An 18,912-nucleotide genomic window follows, 5' to 3' on the forward strand; every position below is an offset into this window, starting at 1 on the left:
AAAGCTGAGCACCATGTGTTGTTTGGCGTACAGAGTGCCATTTCTGTTCACTTTTGCATCTCGTATGACCTTTTCCAGCAGGATGTTAAAAAGGTCACACGACAAACTATCACCTTGTCTGAATTCTCGTTCGGTATTAAAGGGCTACGAGAGGTCATTTCCGACTTTAACTGCTGATCTTGTGCCTGTTAAAGTTATCCTGCATAGCCGAATTAATTTTGCAGGAATGCCAGTCGACAAATAGGTGGAATGTGTCGATATGTTTTTCGTGGTTTTTTTCCAAGATTTGGCGCAGAGTGAAAATCTGGTCAATGGTGGATTTGCCAGGTCTGAAGCCACATTGATATGGTCCAATAATGTCATTGACCATTGGCTTCAGTTGATCACAGTACGCTGGATAGCACTTTATATGCGATGGGAAGGAGACTTATTCCTCTATAGTTGGCACATATCGTCTTGTCTCATTTTTGTGCACGGGACACAGGATGCTAAGGTTCCAATAATTGGTTATGCATTCTTCTAGCCAATCAGATGGCCGATTAATTGCTACTCTGACCTCATCGTAGCTAGGTGGTATTCACTCTATACCGTCATCTCTTATTGGTTCTGGAGTATCTTCTTCACCGCCTTTATTTGATACCAGAAGTTTTCAAAATGCTCCTTCCTGATCCTCAGCACGCTGTCTGTATCCTTCTCTATCTCTGCAGGGTTTTCACATCAGTTGCATTACGACACCCCTGATCGTACCATGGATTTCTTGCTATTTGTAGGGAGTAGTTAATTCTTTGCCCTTGTGCTTCTATATTATTATCGGGACAAGGAGTGCTTTCGTCAAGCAGGTGGGTAAGTTGAGCGGAGTAGACCTCGGCTACATGTTGTGTTTGCAGCGTTTCGACGTCGAGCTTCCGTCTTGTGTTAGATCGCGCCTTTGCTGCTATCGAAAGTCTAATACACTGGATGAATACTTTCCGTCTACCACAACATGATCAATTTGATTTCCCGTTGTTCGATCGGGAGAACTTCACTTCTATACGGTTTATATAGCAATTTACTCATCTACTGGAGTGAATCTGGAGACGAGGCCTTTTATTCTACTGTTAACCATAAATCCGCAGCCAAATTCATGTCTCGTTTCTGACAGCTATAATACAGAGATGCTTAGAGTACGTGGGTAACTACCTTACGGTCTTACCCCACGGTGCTGTAAACACCAAATTAATACAAAGCGTCAACCAACGCCCCCACACCGAAATGCAGGTACCAATCGATTACATGTATTTGGATGCGATCACATCCTTGGATGAGGAGCGGAGCCCATCTAAAACTCCTGCCTTTCTATAGGTCAGGCACCCGGTTGTAATGTAACTCCATACCGAGCCACAGCTCTACGCGCGATTTGGGTATAAACCACCTCCAGCACGATGCTCCCCGAAGGGCCAACACCAACTGCCAGGCTAGATCCGCAGACCTAGGGGCCTTGACACCCGTGCTACCGAAACCTTCGGTCAGGTTTATAGCCGAAGCTATTACCAATAGAACCCCAAACAGTTCGAGACTGGTCACTCACAGACTATAGCCTCTGCACAGCTTCATAGCCAAAGCTACTACCATTAGGACTAACATGCAGGCTCTCTACAATGAAACAATCGCTGAAAGGGGATACAAAGCACATATACAAGGCACATATCAGCTGATTATTTCAACGGGTGATGAATATAGCTACCCTAGGTGACACCACTGGGAGGTCAGTGTCCACAATTAAGATGAATGAGGGGACAAGATAAGTCTGGGTTTCGCCATGTCAATCAGAGCCGGTGTACCAAAGACCACCATCAAGAAATCCGTGGCACGATCAGGAGTGTCGTAATGCTACTGAGGCGAAAAACGCAGCGTATGGGGCAACCCTGCAGACAGTAGCAGGAGAAAAGGAGAGGTCAATGACATTATTGGGCCATACTAATGCGGCTTCAGACCTGGCACCATTGCACAGATTTTCACTCTGCGCTAAATCCTCGAAAAGACCCACGAAAAACACATCGACACATTCCACCTATTCGTCGACTATAAAACCGCATGCGACAGTCCGATCCGTTCAGAGGTGTTTAAAGTCATGTCTGTGTTCGGCATTCCTGCAAAATTAATACGGCTATGCACGATAACTTTAACTTGCACAAGGTCAGCAGTTAAAGCCGGAAATGATCCATCGGGGCCCTTCAATACCGAACGAGGTTTCAAACAAGGTGACAGTTTGCCGTGTGACCTGTTTAACATCCTACTGGAAAAGGTCATACGAGAGGCAAAGGTTAACCTAAATGACACTCTTTACACCAAACAACACATGGTATTCGCCTATGCCGGTGACATCGACATAATGGGTCGAACATTGAGAGCGGTAACAGGAGACTTACTTAGCTGGCTTGTGTCAAAACGTTTGTTCCATAAGCCGAGTTTAATAAAGATTTACAGACGCGTCGGTCTTGTGCGCAGCCCATCCAATTTGAAAGACCATGTTCTTTAACTACGAATTCGTAGCCTTCACCTTCTGCTTTAGCCATCACTTGGGTCGCTTCTATATGTCTTTTATGCTGTGGCATCCTCATCTATTCTCACAAGATGACCTAGCCAATGTATTCGCTGTAGCCGATACATCTGACTATGTCGATGTCCGAGAATAGATGGTACAACTCATGGTCCATTCGACGGCGATATTCACCGTTAACGCAGATCGGCCCATATATCTTCCGGAGAATTTTTGTCTCAAACACTAAAAGACCTGCTTCATCTGCTTGCGCAAGTACCCAGAGTTTGGTCTGTCGAGAGGTGGCCTTGTTGTTTACTCAGACCATAGTAGCATCTGTTTATTATTTTCCGGATTTCAAATTTATTAGGTTTGCTTATGACGGTAACGAGTTATATAAAATAATTGTCTAAATTTAAACGAAAATAAATAAATAAATAAATTTCAATCTACAAAATTCCCAACATTCATATCGCGCACGAATTCGTTATATCTATATAATAAATCTCCTCTTCCCAGATTGATATTTTTTTTTTGCAGTAATAAAACCCATTTTTTGGCATTAAGCTTGGGAATTTATGAAAACGGTTGCATCTTTATCTAATCGGATATTTTATTGCTGTGCCATGATTGCGGGTCGGCTCGCACAAAACAAATCAAAGAGTACTGGGTACAATATAATGATCGACCATCCTTTGAAACGAAAAAAAATAAACACAAAACAAAGAAATCGATAGATTAAAAAAGCTTCGATCGTCATTGGCGATAAGATTTCCCCCAGAAGTTTTCAAAGATTTGCTGATTTCTATTACGTTTGCGATATAAAAGTGCGTCTGCAATGCGGATAACGTTTAGTACACCATCGAAAAATGTTGTCGAAATCATCACTCGCCATCTTGGTGCTGACACTGGCCGCCACCAGTGTCCAGTGTTTCCCTGAGGGACGTGTCGTCAATGGCACCTCCACCGATATTACCAAATATCCATTTATGGTATCGTTGCGCGGTGCTACCGGTTCACATTCGTGCGGTTCGAGTATTATTTCGCCACGTTATATTTTGACCGCTGCCCATTGTGTCAGTGGACGTACACCCAGTCAAATTAGTGTTCAATATGCCACCACTACGATCAGTTCGATGGGTGATAATGTTGTCCCCGTCAAGCGTATTATTATGCACGAAGATTATAATCCAGCAAATTCGTATGCCAATGACATCGCTTTGTTGGAATTGTACGGTACCTTGGTATTCAACTATAAGACCTTGGCTCCCGTCAATTTGCCTGAACCCTATTTTGAAATTGATCAGCAGCCTGAGGGTGTACCTGGTGTTTTGGCTGGTTGGGGTTTGAATGCGGTAAGTTGCAAACGGAATAGTGGAGTTTATAAAGAATATTTTTTTAAGGTCTACAAGAGGCGTGAATTTTTTAAAGAATATTTTTTCAAAGGTCATCCAAGGCGTGAATTTTTTAAAGAATATTTTTTCAAGGGTCATCCAAGGCGTGGATTTTTTAAAGAATATTTTTTCAAGGGTCATTCATGGCGTGGATTTTTTAAAGAATATTTTTTCAAGGGTCATCCAAGGCGTAAATTTTTTAAATAAAATTTTTTTCAAGGGTCATCCAAGGCGTGGATTTTTTAAAGAATATTTTTTCAAGGGTCATCCAAGGCGTGGATTTTTTAAAGAATATTTTTTCAAGGGTCATCCAAGGCGTGGATTTTTAAAAGAAGACCTTTCAATGGTCATCCAAGGCGTGGATTTTTAAAAGAAGACCTTTCAATGGTCATCCAAGGCGTGGATTTTTAAAAGAATATTTATTCAAGGTATAGAAAAGGCTTCGATTTTTCAAAGAATATTTTTTCAAGGTCTAGAAAAGGCTTGGATTTTTCAAAGAATAATTTTTCAGAGACTATAAGAGGCGTGGAAGTTTCCACTCCTTCTATCTTCAGTCGCTTCGGGTTTTTTTAAGACTTTTTTCAATTTTTTGCTATGACCAATCAATTGAATACCTTCGCTTATATCACAGTCATATAAACCTAAATACATATGCGTATCGCTACCACATATTATTTCATTATTATCTTCAATATTTCTAAAATTCAATGACGCATTTAATTTACAAGGCGATAAACCTAAATTGAATTTACAAACCACTTACAGTTATTTATTAATATAAAAACCATATCGGGGTTTACGAACCATAAATGTCAGTGGCAATTATTTGATAATAATAACAATAACGATCGACGAAGAACAATATCTGATTAATCTATGGTGAAAAAATATCGATCTACCATGGAATTTTAGTAATAGGTCGGTCTTTTCAAAATCTTAATAATTTTTGTTTTAATTGTTTTCTTTACAGACCGGTGGCTACATTCAAAACACTTTGCAAGAAGTCGATTTGAAAATCTATTCCGATGCTGAGTGCCAGGAGAGACACAACTACGAGACCAATCCTCAATATCACATTTGCGGTGGTGTCGATGAAGGTGGCAAGGGACAATGTTCCGGTGATTCTGGTGGTCCATTGTTGTACAAGGGCAACATTCAATTGGGTATTGTTTCGTGGAGTAGAAAACCATGCACCATTGCTCCTTATCCTGGTGTGTACACTAAGGTTTCGCACTACATTGACTGGATTAAAAAGAATATGGAATAAATTTTGGAGTTTTTTATAAACAAAATATATTTTATATAATTGATAATCGAAATGAGTTTTATTTGTATGGATGGCCCTTGAAAACATATTCTTTAAAAATCCTCCACGCCTTGTATGGATGGCCCTTGAAAACATATTCTTTAAAAATCCTCCACGCCTTGTATGGATGGCCCTTGAAAAAATATTCTTTAAAAATCCTCCACGCCTTGTATGGATGGCCCTTGAAAAAATATTCTTTAAAAAATATTAAATATTTAAAAATATTTGATCGTTTCTCTAATATAATTGTTATGGGGGACTTCAACTGTAATTTATTTGATCCTATCAAATCGTATAATTTCCGCTCTGTCATTTCTCGTTGTGGTCTTCATTGCATCCACAATTCTTTGCCTACGCATCTTAATCTACCCACTAGCACTACTTCGTTATTGGACTTTTTTCTTGTTAGCCAAGCATCCTATGTTGTCAGTAATAGTCAGATGCAATTTCCTTTCTTTTCATCTTCTCATAGTTTCATATTTCTTTCAGTTCTTTTTAAAACACAGAAAAAACATAGTTGGTTCGAGTATAAAGATTATAACCGTTTTAACCCTTCTGATTATTCAGGTATTATTAACGAATCTGACTTATACTTATTATACCATACAAACGATACGGATATACAGTTGTCTACACTAAATAATGTAATAAACTTGCTTCATTCTTATGTTCCTACAGTTAGAATCAAATCGCACTCAAACACTTTATGGATGAATTCTCCTGCAATAAAACAGGCCAGAAGAGAAAGAGATCGATCTTATAAATCTTATTTGAGTACTCCTACTGATGAAAATTGGAAAATATATACCCGATTTAGAAATAAAGCTAAGTCCACAATAAGAAAAGCTCGATTTGAATATGGTAGAAGATTTTTTTCTAATGTGAGTGGTGCTGAAATATGGATAAAAGTTCGGCAATTGGGTTGTACTGTTGAACAAAGAACAGAATCTGAGGAAATTGATGTAGAGTCCATTGCAAGTGAGTTTTTGGGTAACATGGGTCCTGTTGAAGATGTATTTTTAGACTTTGATGGTTTTGTTGATCGTACAGATTCCTTTTCGTTCCATTCAATAACTGAATATGAACTTATTCATGCTCTGAATTCTATTAGGACTAATGCTGTGGGGTATGATTTAGTTCCAATCAAATTTATCAAGATTATTTACCCTATTATTTCGCAATTTTTACTGCATTTAATTAATACAATTTTAACAGTTTCTAGTTTTCCAAACGCCTGGAAACTAGGAAAAGTAGTACCAATCCCCAAGGGTGATCGGAATGCTGTCGAAAGTTATAGACCAATTTCAATACTTCCATCAATGTCAAAGATTCTAGAGAATGTAATGAAAGAGCAAATTCTAGAACATTGCCAGCGATATTCAATTTTTAATCCTTGCCAATTTGCTTTTCGTAGAAATCACAACACTACATCAGCCTTAATTTCAATAACTGATTCCATTAGGCAACAGTTGGATAATCATGTCGGTTGTACCCTAGTTTCTTTGGATGTCACCAAGGCTTTTGATCGTATTAGCCATGGTATTTTATTACTGAAGCTGCGCGACCGCTTTAAATTCTCAAAAACTGCTTGTAAACTTATTTATTCATATCTCTTTGGGCGTAGACAGTATGTTACTGTAGATGGGGCTACATCTTCAATTGGCAATGTGACATCTGGTGTTCCACATGGATCAGTTCTTTGCCCGATTCTCTTCCTGATATATATAAATGATATTATCTCCGCCATTGTAAGTCCAATTTGCCAGCCATATGTCTATGCTGATGATATTTTCTTATTATTTAATTCATTTGCTTCTGAAGAATCTATCAATTCACACCTTTTATACACATCTAACATATTGACAATGAATAAGTTGGAAATAAACGCTGCAAAGACAAAAGCCATTTATTTTCACTCACGCCATCAGGAGACTCTTTGTCCAAAGATTGCTTTAAATGGACAAATGATAGAATTTGTACGTTCGCTAAAATGTCTGGGAATTAGACTTGACTCTTGCCTTAATTTTAATGATCATATCAATGACATATCTAGGAAAATATGTTTCACTTTAAGGAGATTGTATAGTCTTAGAGCTTACACCCCAGAGAATATAAGAAAACGTTTAGCCTTTTCGCTTTTGATGTCTATCTTTAATTATGGTATTGAAGTATACTCTGGTACTTGGTCTTATAACTTAAACAGAATTGAAAAAATCATACGCAAAGTAGTAAGATATGTTTTCAAACTTGGGATACTCGATCATGTTCGCGCATTGGAATTAACATCTGTTTTTCTTGGTTGTACTTGCCGGAACTATATAAGTCAGCGCATAGTTCTTCATTTTTATAAGGTAATAAAATTACAAAAGCCTGAAATTTTAGTCAAGCAATTTACATTTATTAATTCTACTCGCAACGTGCAGATCGAAGTACCCTTGGTCAGATCATCAATTTATGAGCACTCATTTGTGGTTCGTGTCTACAGAATTTGGAATTTTTTGCCTAATTCAATGAGAGTATTCTCTTATTCATATTTCAACTTCTCTAAATTGTTAAAATCATTTCTCAATGGTTAATTTAATAGCATTACACATGTAGTTATGGGATCCAACCTTTTTTGTTTTGTTGTCAGCATTCATATTGGCTGGGGAGCCATTTAATTTAATTTTTCTTACTCTTAAATTTTTATTAGTTTTAATAATATTAATAAGGTAAAACATCACTACCATAGTTTTAGCTCTTTTTATTATTGTTATCTCCAATACATGTATAATTGGCATAGAAGCTTTCTTTGTATTGAGTAAATAAATAAATAAATAAATAAAAAAAAAAAAATCCTCCACGCCTTGTATGGATGGCCCTTGAAAAAATATTCTTTAAAAATCCTCCACGCCTTGTATGGATGGCCCTTGAAAAAATATTCTTTAAAAATCCTCCACGCCTTGTATGGATGGCCCTTGAAAAAATATTCTTTAAAAATCCTCCACGCCTTGTATGGATGGCCCTTGAAAAAATATTCTTTAAAAATCCTCCACGCCTTGTATGGATGGCACTTGAAAAAATATTCTTTAAAAATCCTCCACGCCTTGTATGGATGGCACTTGAAAAAATATTCTTTAAAAAATCCACGCCTTGTGTGGATGGCCCTTGAAAAAATATTCTTTAAAAAATCCACGCCTTGTACGGATGGCCCTTGAAAAAATATTCTTTAAAAAATCCACGACTTGTATGGAAAGCCCTTGAAAAAATATTCTTTAAAAAATCCACGCCTTGTATGGATGGCCCTTGAAAAAATATTCTTTAAAAAATCCACGCCTTGTATGGATGGCCCTTGAACAAATATTCTTTAAAAAATCCACACCTTGTATGGATGGCCCTTGAAAAAATATTCTTTAAAAAATCCACACCTTGTATGGATGGCCCTTGAAAAAATATTCTTTAAAAAATCCACGCCTTGTATGGATGGCCCTTGAAAAAATATTCTTTAAAAAATCCACGCCTTGTATGGATGGCCCTTGAAAAAATATTCTTTAAAAAATCCACGCCTTGTATGGATGGCCCTTGAAAAAATATTCTTTAAAAAATCCACGCCTTGTATAGATGGCCCTTGAAAAAATATTCTTTAAAAAATCCACACCTTGTATGGATGGCCCTTGAAAAAATGTTCTTTAAAAAAACCACGCCTTGTATGGATGGCCCTTGAAAAAATATTCTTCAAAAATCCTCCACACCTTGTATGGATGGTCCTTGAAAATATATTCTTTAATGAATCCACGCCTCTTATAGACCATAGACCTTGAAAAAATATTCTTTAATAAATCCACGCTCTGACTAGTTCCTTTAGTTCATTTTTAGGTGGTCATAACTGTAACAGCTGATAACATATGACCGTTATTGCCCTCAAAAATAAAAACAAAAATAATAGCGGCCAGTTTGTTTTCAGTGTGTACTTTATCAGCCTATCTCCCCTGTCTACCCCCATTCGTATCATTTGATAAATAAAAATAGTTCCGTTCGTTCGTTTCAGAGAATCACTCAATTGAACGCATTTATTTCATTGAGACACAACATCATTTCACATCAAGAACCCCAGCGAATTTTTCACAAAAAATCGAAATAAATTCCATTTTAGAATGTTTTTGATTTAGTGTAGCAGTATCGGAAAATGGCATTGCCTCGCATAACGGATTTTGATATATTGGAAAAATTGGGTGAAGGCAGCTATGCCACGGTGTACAGAGCCAGGCACAAGGTAAGTAGTGCAATTTTCCTTTCAATGGGATTTATAGGATCACTGAACACAACCGCCCACGTGAATTGAATTATTTTTTTTCTCTTTCTATTCTAGAAAAGCAAAACATGTCATGCCATCAAATTTGTGGAGATGTCCTCCTTATCGGACAGTTCCCGAGAGAATCTAATTACGGAAATTCGCCTGCTAAGGTCATTGAACCACAAACACATTGTAACGCTACAGGATTTCTTTTGGGATGATAAGAACATTTACATTGTGCTGGAATACTGCAATGCGGGTAGCCTCTCGTCTTTTATACGTTCAAAAAAATCACTGCCTGAGGCCACCTGCAAGTATTTCCTACGTCAACTGGCCTCTGCTGTGCAATATATGCGCAACAATGAAATTAGTCATTTCGATTTGAAACCTCAGAATCTATTGCTGACCAAATACAATAATAATAATGTTTCGTTGAAGGTGGCAGATTTTGGATTTGCCCAGCATTTAAAATTGGGTGAAATAAATCAACAATTGAAGGGATCACCCTTGTATATGGCACCGGAAATAATACGCAAGCAAAGGTATGATGCCAGGGCTGACCTGTGGAGTATAGGTGTTATCTTATATGAATGTTTATTTGGACGTGCCCCATACTCTTCGAAAACCATCGAAGAGTTACTGGCACGCATACAAAACTGTGAACGTATAACATTGCCGCCCAATGCACGCATCAGTAAAGAGTGTGAAGACCTGCTCAGTCGTTTGTTACAACATGATCCAGCCAAGCGTATAGCCTTTAATGATTTCTTTAATCATGCATTTCTTGATCTCAAAACAGTGCCCTCAGAAAAGGTAAATTAGAATTCATTAAAATTTAGTAATTGATTTAATACGATCCTCCTTCCTCGCAGACCCTTCAAAAAGCCATTGATTTGGTCACCCAGGCCGTGGAATATGATGAAAAGAAAAACTACAAAGAGGCCTATTACCTCTATTGCAGTTCCCTGCAATATTTTGTACCCTTGATTACGGATGAACCGGATGCCACCAAACGTATGGCTTTACGTCAAAGAGCTCAAACTTATCTTAAGCGTGCGGAGGAAATAAAAAACGTTTTAATTGAAGAGGAATATAAAGCGTTGGCCTTGAGACAAGCCAGAAGTGGTCAGGAGTCTATTGCTGCTGCTTCGTCGACAAGTGGAAACCCCAGTGCCGCAACAAACACAACAACAAATGTAGTAGCACAAGCCTTAGAACCGGAAACACGTTACAAACAACTTTGTAAGTAAAAAACGCCCATTAGGTCATTCACGTCTAAAAACACTTTGAGGAAGAGGATATACTCCCACCAAATTCTGTAAGACAAGATCCTGAATTTGTTAATAATTATGTTTTATATTTTCTTGTCTATAAAGACTCCCTTCAGCTCGTCTATGAAAGTCTCCCTTTAGCTTATGAAAGACTTCCGTCAGCTCGTCTATAAAAGACTCCCTTCAGCTCGTCCATGAAAGACTCGACATTAAGGGAGTCTTTCATAGACGTCTATGAGTCTCCCTTCAGCTCGTCTATGAAAAACTCCCTTCAGCTAATTTATAAAGACTCCATACAGTTTGTCTATAATGTATCCCTTCAGCTATTCTATTAATATCCCTTCCGATTGCCAATAAAGACTATCTTCAGTTCCTCTAAAAGACTTCCTCCAGATAGTCACACTCCCTTCATCTCGTTTATATAATCATTTCAGCTGTTAGATCAAGACTTATTTCAGCTCTCCCCTTTGGAATTCTTTTTAAATAATTAAATTTAATTGTTTTTTATAGATGCTCTCTCACACTCCAGTCCTTCTCTAAAATCTGGCCTTGAAATTGGACGTCAAGGTGAGTTGTATTTATTTGAGCGAAAATATGAAGCTGCATTGGAATCATTTACATCGGCTCTGGGTATATTGGTGCCATTTTTAAATAAGGAACCCAAGGGTGAACGAAGATCTTTGCTACTGCAACAGGTTTTTAATATACATATTTATTTCAATTACAAAAAATATTAATTAATTTTTTTTTCTATTACAGTTGGATTTCTGGATGAAAGAAGCCGAAAGTATAAAGAGTCTTTTAAGCGCCAAGGATATCGAAGATGATCACAAACTTAGCCATTCGGTACGCAGTTGCTGTATTCAGTAGAATAGTAGAGAGTTAGAGAATAGAAGAACCCAACAAAAAGAAAGAAAAATATCATTTTAGATTCATAGCGCGCAACATATGTATCTATGTGTTTGTGTGTCAGTGTAAATCTCTATTTGCTGCTTATATAGATACGTATTGTATTTGTTTTATTTATAGTCCCAAATCATCACTAATTTCAAATCTAACATATTAATAATATTGTAATACACTTGAAACATGTAGCTTTCTTTCTAATCGATTTTCTTTTGTAATAGATAACACACCTCACCTCTAATTCGTTTCTGTTTACACAACAAGTAACACATATATGTACACGAATTTTTTATATAGCTTTTGTACACACAATTGCATTTGTTTTACTTTGATGTAATAACATTTTTTTTCCTATCTTTTGAAAGAAGTACTTATTGATTGGTCATTGTTTTTTATAATTTTAATTTATTACTAATTTCCCAAAGATTATTTTTTGTTGTTTATACTTTTATATATCTTTTTTTATAACACCTTTTTCCCAAAGATTATTTTTTGTTGTTTATATTTTTTATTTATATTTGTTTTTCATTTCATCTTTAGGCCGCCAATTTCGATTCGAAAACATTCCTATGTTTTTTTACTTCACTATCATTAATTTCATATAATTTCCTAAATTCATTTATTTGTCTAATTCTAAAATTGTTAAAAAATATCTTATTTTGTGTGATTTTAAATAAGTAATATTATTATTATATATTCTAAAAGAGAACTATTTATTGTTATATTTCATATAAGTAAATGAAAAAAAATATATAGAAAAAATAAAATAGCATAATTTTGGCTTACCTTATTTTCGGGTCAGGCGCAGGGAAGATGCTTCTCTGTGGGTTTCGATGCAAATAATTAAGCGATTCCTTTATATATTCATTGGACAAACTGTTTTCGATTGTTTCTGAAGAAGTTATTGCCTTGAATTTGGTTTGAAACGATTGTTGAGTATCTTTTCTAGATTTGATAGAACTGAAAATTTGTAGCAGCATTTTCAGCCTTTATATTATTTCAACTTGAAATAAAATATTCATGGTATTGTATTGAGTTTTTATTTTGTTGATGAAAAAGCAAATTAATGAGCTTTTTTTCTCGATTAGATACAGTAGACACTATACACGAAGATCTTTATCTCTTCTGGGTATTCGATCAGGTAAGTGTGGGACACTGATTTGAAGACGATTTTCACATACTTGAAAGTACAACAGACTTCCATAGGTCAAAAGGCACTAAAACACTTTTCGTTCTTCTTAAGCCCGTTAGAATTTTATGGAATCCATTTTGATGTATAGGTCGTGATAACATAGTATTTCGATCGGTCTGTATGTTGAAATGTTGCCACATTTTAGTAGGGGTAGTACCACCATGTCCACTATGCTGGCATCGAAAAAAAAGTTTCATTATTTTGTTGTGACTGCGGATGACTGGGGTTTTCACAAACTTGTCCTCCATTCATATCCAATCCTCAAAGAAGAAGTTTTTGTATTGTATGGTTGCAAGGTTGTGTGAAGGATACATAGGATAAAGTATACTTGGCTGTGTATATGTTGTGGTTATTGACCCTTTTTTTACTGTGCTGTTCTTACCATCAGAGCCTGATCTATGGGGTACAATGGGTATGCGTATGAAAGACAGAAATCCATTTTCCCCCGTGATGTTTTATACCAGCAAACGTAATCCAAACTCATAATTGCTATATAAAACCGAACTAGTTCAGGACCAGTTAATCGTCAAATTCCGGACTGGAACATAGCTGAAGTGGATCACAATAGAAATAAAACAAACGTAAGAAAGGAACATAAAATTCGTATAATTTCTTCTTACCTCTCGAGCCATCACAGCCATATAACGTCCCGGAACGATAAGCATTCAATGCGGTCAACAAATTGGCATATCATTCAATTTTGCTGAGACAACTATAATAAAGACCACTTTGGCCTTCTGGGCATGGTAAGTATTTGGAAACGCCTCCAAAAATATGAAATTGTTGCTTGTAATTGCTTACACAAACACTTCAAGCCACTACATCAGTGGGCATTCCATTTGACGTATCTCCCATAGAAATGTTGTTTATTTCTTTTATTTAACATTTTATTTTACTTCCGAACAGTTATTCAATAATTTTCACACGTGTTTGAAAGCGCCTCCCACATATGTGGAATTGTTCTTTGGAGGAGTCTTTTTTATCTGTCTCCTTTTTACCAAACAAATGTATTTTGTCACATTTGGCGCCAAAAGTTGTGATACCTTACGCCTCTTTTGCATAAAAATGACACAGAGAGTGCCGAATTCTGTAGCCGTTATTTCTCCTCAACATTGATGTCTCTCCCAATGGAATGTTGTTGTTGTCGTTTGTATTTTATTTCACACACAGAACAAACAAAGAAATTGACATAGATTTCACACAAAATAATTAAATGTTGTTATTCTTTTGCCTTTTATTTCACTTTAATTTATATTTCTCCTTCACTAAGGATCATACAACCGAACAATAACAACTTTTGGTATTTCTTTTGTTGTCTCTCCCACACTAATGTCGCTTTTTTATTTTATACACAGAGAGCAACAACAATGACATTGCTCATTGTTAAATTGCTCAGGTTTAATTTTGCTTTTGCTGATATTGCTTTTAATGTCTCTCTCACAGTACTGTTGTTGTGTTTCTTCTATTTTACACTTAAGTGGCCCACACACGTCAAACATGTGCGTTCGATCGGTGTGAATCGAAGCAATGTTTGACGTGTGTGGTACGGTGTTCACACCGATTTGCCGGTGCGCACACCGATCGAAAGAAATTAAAAATTTTTAATTTTTCGTTGTGCGACGCGCACATGTTTGACGTCTGTGGCCTGGTGTGTGGATATTTTCTCATTTGTTGAGAAATTTCGTGGAGTGCGGATCAGCGGACAAATGTAATACATATGTATTTGGAAGATTTTTTGATGTTTTTACACATATTCTACTGTGTGGCAAATAAAAATATTTTTCCCGGAATAAAATAAAAGTATTTAATACATTTATATTAAATAAAAATATATCGTCTGTTTTCCGTCATCACTATCGTGGTCCATCTTCACGCTTCAAAAATAAATATGAAATGAAGTTTAATGGATCCGTTTGACGTGTGTGGGCTAGGAGCTTCACACCGATCGAACGCACATGTTTGAGGTGTGTGGCCCACTTTAGAATAATGCTGGAACTGATGCCCTTGTTTTGCATGTATAAATAAGCGGTTTCTCCTTTACTCTCCTCTCTTTTTGCACACCATTAACTTAGAACAACAACAATATTAAATTAGTTTACACACAGAGTCACTACCTTTATTAAGCATCTTCTTCGGCTTATATTTTTGCATCAGGAATGATCATGCAACCGAGCCGAGACAACAACAATTACACTTAACCGTTATTTCTCTTGAAACATCACTTTCATGTTATTCCCCTACGACACGTCACACTAACTACCAAATGAATGTGACGCCGTTAAAACCACTGCGTTGTTGGCGGCATTGAACTTCTGCTTTACTTGTCATCAATGAAAACATTCTCTTGTAAAAAACATTGTTAAAAAGGAAGAAAGAAATGTTGCAAAGTGAATAATATATAAAATCAAAGAAAGTCGATCTTAAAAATTTGCCTTTGCGGTTTCTTCGTAGATCAAAAGATCGACTTTTAGACTCTTCGATACAAAAAGTCGATTAGTCGAAAGTCGATTTACTTATCCCTAATCATAATTTGCCTAAACGTCATTCGTAAACAACACGGTTTTCCATTTAGTCTCCATCCCACCTCATTCGTAAGCTTTAGGTTATTCCATTTTGAGTTCATCTTTATCGGCCATTTTGTCTTATCCTCCATTCGTTAGCAGGTGGAACGTTTTTCAATTTTTTGCGTACGACGTCGCTTGAGTCAACATTCCATCTCATAATTTGTTTTCACGCGTATTTTTGTTATTATTTTGTTTTTTAACTAATTACGGTAATAAATTGAAAATATTTTAATGAAATTATATATAATTCAAATAGTAAATTGTGTAAAATATAAAATAAAGTGTAATAATAGTCCATAACATAAATAAAATCCATGGAAAACACTGCACATGTATTTGGGCGAGCTGCAATGTTTTGGGAAACGCCCTATAGGCTTGTGTTATTTTGTTTATTAATTAAAACAGTGGAATTGTAATTAATATATTGTGATGAAATGTTGTTTACTTCTCCTTTTTTAGAACGATAAATAATAAAATTATTTAATAAGAGCAAGAATTGTGGACGACATTTGTAAGGCATCATTATGAATTATGGACGAAAGACACCTTCGACATATCGTTCGAATCCCTCAGTGTATTCCCATACCACGGGAAGGTAAGGCTCAAACTAATGGAATGTTAACAGGTGTATTGGAATTATTTTAATTTTAATATTTTTTTCGTACAGATCCTCAACCAATCTACATACCACAAAATCACGTTCAACTCGATCCGTGCGTATACCATGGTATCAAAGGCCCATCTTAAAGAATAATCAATATATTGATATTCAGAAAAATGCAATGATGATTGGGTTATTTGCCATTGTAAGTAAAAAATGGAAATAAATATAAATTATTTAATTTCTTATTAAAAAAATGTTTATATATTACAGTTCTTGGCTCTATTTACCATTGGCACTGCCATCTTCGATATATATTGTTTGGCAATGGGTGCGCCTGGTTCCACACATTATGGTTATTATATTATTTCATATGAATTTGTCTATGTTGGCAATAAGCATGGTATGTACCCCAGCTTCTCAGTATAGTTATGGGCGTTAAATGATATTAATTAATGAATGTTTTGTCATATTGTTTTGTTTTTTTTTTCAGTTCGTAACATGTTGATGGTGTTTGCTTTATTCTCCTTAGTCTTTGGTCTTATAATATTCTGTACAAGCATACTATTGGTTGTAGCTTTAAGAAAGGTTAGTTGTATTATTTTTTAAGATTTTATAGAAAAATTTATAACAATTTATAGAACGTTTTTGCAAAATTTGTAATGAATTCGAGGAAATTAGTATCAACTCCTGTAAAAAAAACAATTGATTCCTAATTATATATTATTGTTCAAATTAAACAGGGCTGGTCGTAAGTCACTCGAATTTATTTAGAATTTTACAGAAACTGATTTTTAAATTATCTACTTTATGTTAATCATTTCCATTATTCACTTAATTTGTTAATGCAAATCTTTCATAACACACATCTATTTTACTTTAATTTGCCTTACATACATACAAGCAACACCGAGAAGGAATAGCACAGAAACGTTTTGTTATAATGCCGGTAAAATGTTTCTTAGAAGAAAAGCTATCATTTAATCCTCAAAAAATATATATTAAAAAAAGTCTACTATAATACCCTTTACCACAGTATGCCCAAAGGATTTATACAAGTCATTAAAAAAAAACATGATCTAAAGACATGAAGTATCCGCCAAATTTATGAAGTGTCCGCATCAAATTCACTACAACACTTGGAGTTTGTATGTTGAAATTTCAAAAGAGCTTGAAACCACATAGGTAAAACCAGGAAGCTAAAAAATTCTTTAAAAATTATAGGCCCTAAAAAAATATTTAAATTTTTTGGCCTTAGGAAGGAAAAATGTTAGGCCTTAAAAAGGACTATAAAAAGTTAGGACTCTAAAAAATATTTCAAAATTCTAGATCTCAGAAATTGGCTGTAATTTGGTGTTTTGGATACTCATTAGGTCATCAATTTTATTATCGAAAATTGTGAATATTGGTCCATCTTTCAGGGTAGCCCCCCATATAACGGTATGGGGGGCTACCTGTACCAGTATTTTGGGCACGTTTTCCAACCAATTGGCTATAATTTGGTATTTTGGTTACTCATTTGTTAACAAATCTCCCCACCAAAAATTATCAATATTAATCCACGGAACGTAATTTTCCAAATATCAGCTTTTTATGGAGTTTGGAAAGCTTGTTTCAATCAAATTGGCTGCAATTTAGTATTTTGGATTATCATAGGGTAGAACATCTCCCTCCAAAAACTATGTGTATTGACTTATACTTCAGAGTAGACCCCTATATAATGACACACCCATAATTCGGTATTTTGGTAAATTTTTTAACCGAACGACTATAGCACGATTTGTGTGGATTGGTTACTTGCTTTCGTGAAGACTTTTTAAATCCTTATGTTCCCAGTGGTATGGGGTATAGTTCCTTATCGGCAAACTCCTCAGAAAATCATCCAGAAATGAGAAAACCATTGGCTTTTTATTCACAACAAAATAAAATACATTTTTTTAACAGCTACTAATATTTTAATTTTGTTTCATCTCTAGGAATATGAACGTAAGATTCTCCCCTGGCTATGGACATTTGCCGTCTTTACAATATGGCGTCTATTGGCATTGTTGTTCTTTGCCATTGTCAATGATTTGTATTTTGCCTATAATGCCGTAATGGTATTCCTGTGGTCAGTATTTGTTTTGATATCAATTTATGGCTGGGCCTGTGTTTATTCGCTATTTTTGGAATTGGTCGATTTAACCAAATTAGAAGATTTGGCCCATTTAAGGGTGAGTAATTGAATTTTTATTTAATTTTTAGTTAAATAATTAATTTAATTTGTTTTTTTTGTTTACAGATGGGTACCATGGCCTCCTTACATGCCTCAACTGCAAATTCATTGGCCGGCTCACGTCCCACAACACCGCACAGCACTGTCTCAACAATGCCAGTTGGTTAAGCACAAAAAATTACCACACAAATATTTTTTATATTTAAAAAAAGGAGTCTCGTCTATTAGAATCTCTTGAAACCCGTCCAATTTTTTTTTAATTATATGTTTTATTTGTATTATGAAATCTTTACAAAACCACCTTATACATTCCATATATTAATTTTTAATGTTGGTTCATACACAACTTTTTTGTGTGTGCATGTCTTTTATATATAAATAGTGCCTTAATATATTATGTACAAGTTTTTTATATAACGTTTTCTTTTTTACCCACATTCCACACATCATGTATGCTTTTAAATTATTCTAAATATCTACATTCTTTTTTATACATCTAAAGAATATTTATGTGTAAGATATGACAAAAACAATACCGTCCATATATATTTGTAATTATCGAAAAACAAACAAAAAATGTAAATGTGTTCTTATTTTACAAAACAACACAACTCGAATTAATTGCATATATAATATATTTTTTAAATGTTGAACATATCAATAAAATTATGT

General features: G+C 35.4%; 3 protein-coding genes across 3 annotated transcripts; all 3 read left to right on the forward strand.

Annotated features, from left to right (window-relative positions):
• The first annotated feature begins 3,387 nt into the window (after window positions 1–3,387).
• On the forward strand, window positions 3,388–5,179 carry LOC133330253 (trypsin-1). The gene is made up of 2 exons (XM_061538712.1): window positions 3,388–3,873; window positions 4,883–5,179. The coding sequence occupies exons 1-2, from the start codon at window positions 3,388–3,390 to the stop codon at window positions 5,177–5,179; spliced, it is 783 nt and encodes a 260-aa protein (XP_061394696.1).
• A 4,203-nt stretch (window positions 5,180–9,382) lies between these two features.
• LOC133330254 (serine/threonine-protein kinase ULK3) lies at window positions 9,383–11,637 on the forward strand. The gene is made up of 5 exons (XM_061538713.1): window positions 9,383–9,470; window positions 9,567–10,304; window positions 10,364–10,733; window positions 11,273–11,457; window positions 11,522–11,637. The coding sequence occupies exons 1-5, from the start codon at window positions 9,384–9,386 to the stop codon at window positions 11,630–11,632; spliced, it is 1,491 nt and encodes a 496-aa protein (XP_061394697.1). The 5' UTR covers window position 9,383; the 3' UTR covers window positions 11,633–11,637.
• A 4,260-nt stretch (window positions 11,638–15,897) lies between these two features.
• On the forward strand, window positions 15,898–18,434 carry LOC133330252 (uncharacterized). Its single transcript, XM_061538711.1, has 6 exons — window positions 15,898–16,019; window positions 16,092–16,230; window positions 16,299–16,428; window positions 16,519–16,613; window positions 18,002–18,238; window positions 18,307–18,434. The coding sequence occupies exons 1-6, from the start codon at window positions 15,949–15,951 to the stop codon at window positions 18,406–18,408; spliced, it is 774 nt and encodes a 257-aa protein (XP_061394695.1). The 5' UTR covers window positions 15,898–15,948; the 3' UTR covers window positions 18,409–18,434.
• The last annotated feature ends 478 nt before the right edge of the window (window positions 18,435–18,912 follow it).

Source organism: Musca vetustissima, unplaced genomic scaffold, assembly GCF_032173495.1.
Source record: "Musca vetustissima isolate MV318-11 ecotype Yass unplaced genomic scaffold, APGP_CSIRO_Mvet_v1 utg6823, whole genome shotgun sequence".
NCBI classification, from domain to species: domain Eukaryota; kingdom Metazoa; phylum Arthropoda; class Insecta; order Diptera; family Muscidae; genus Musca; species Musca vetustissima.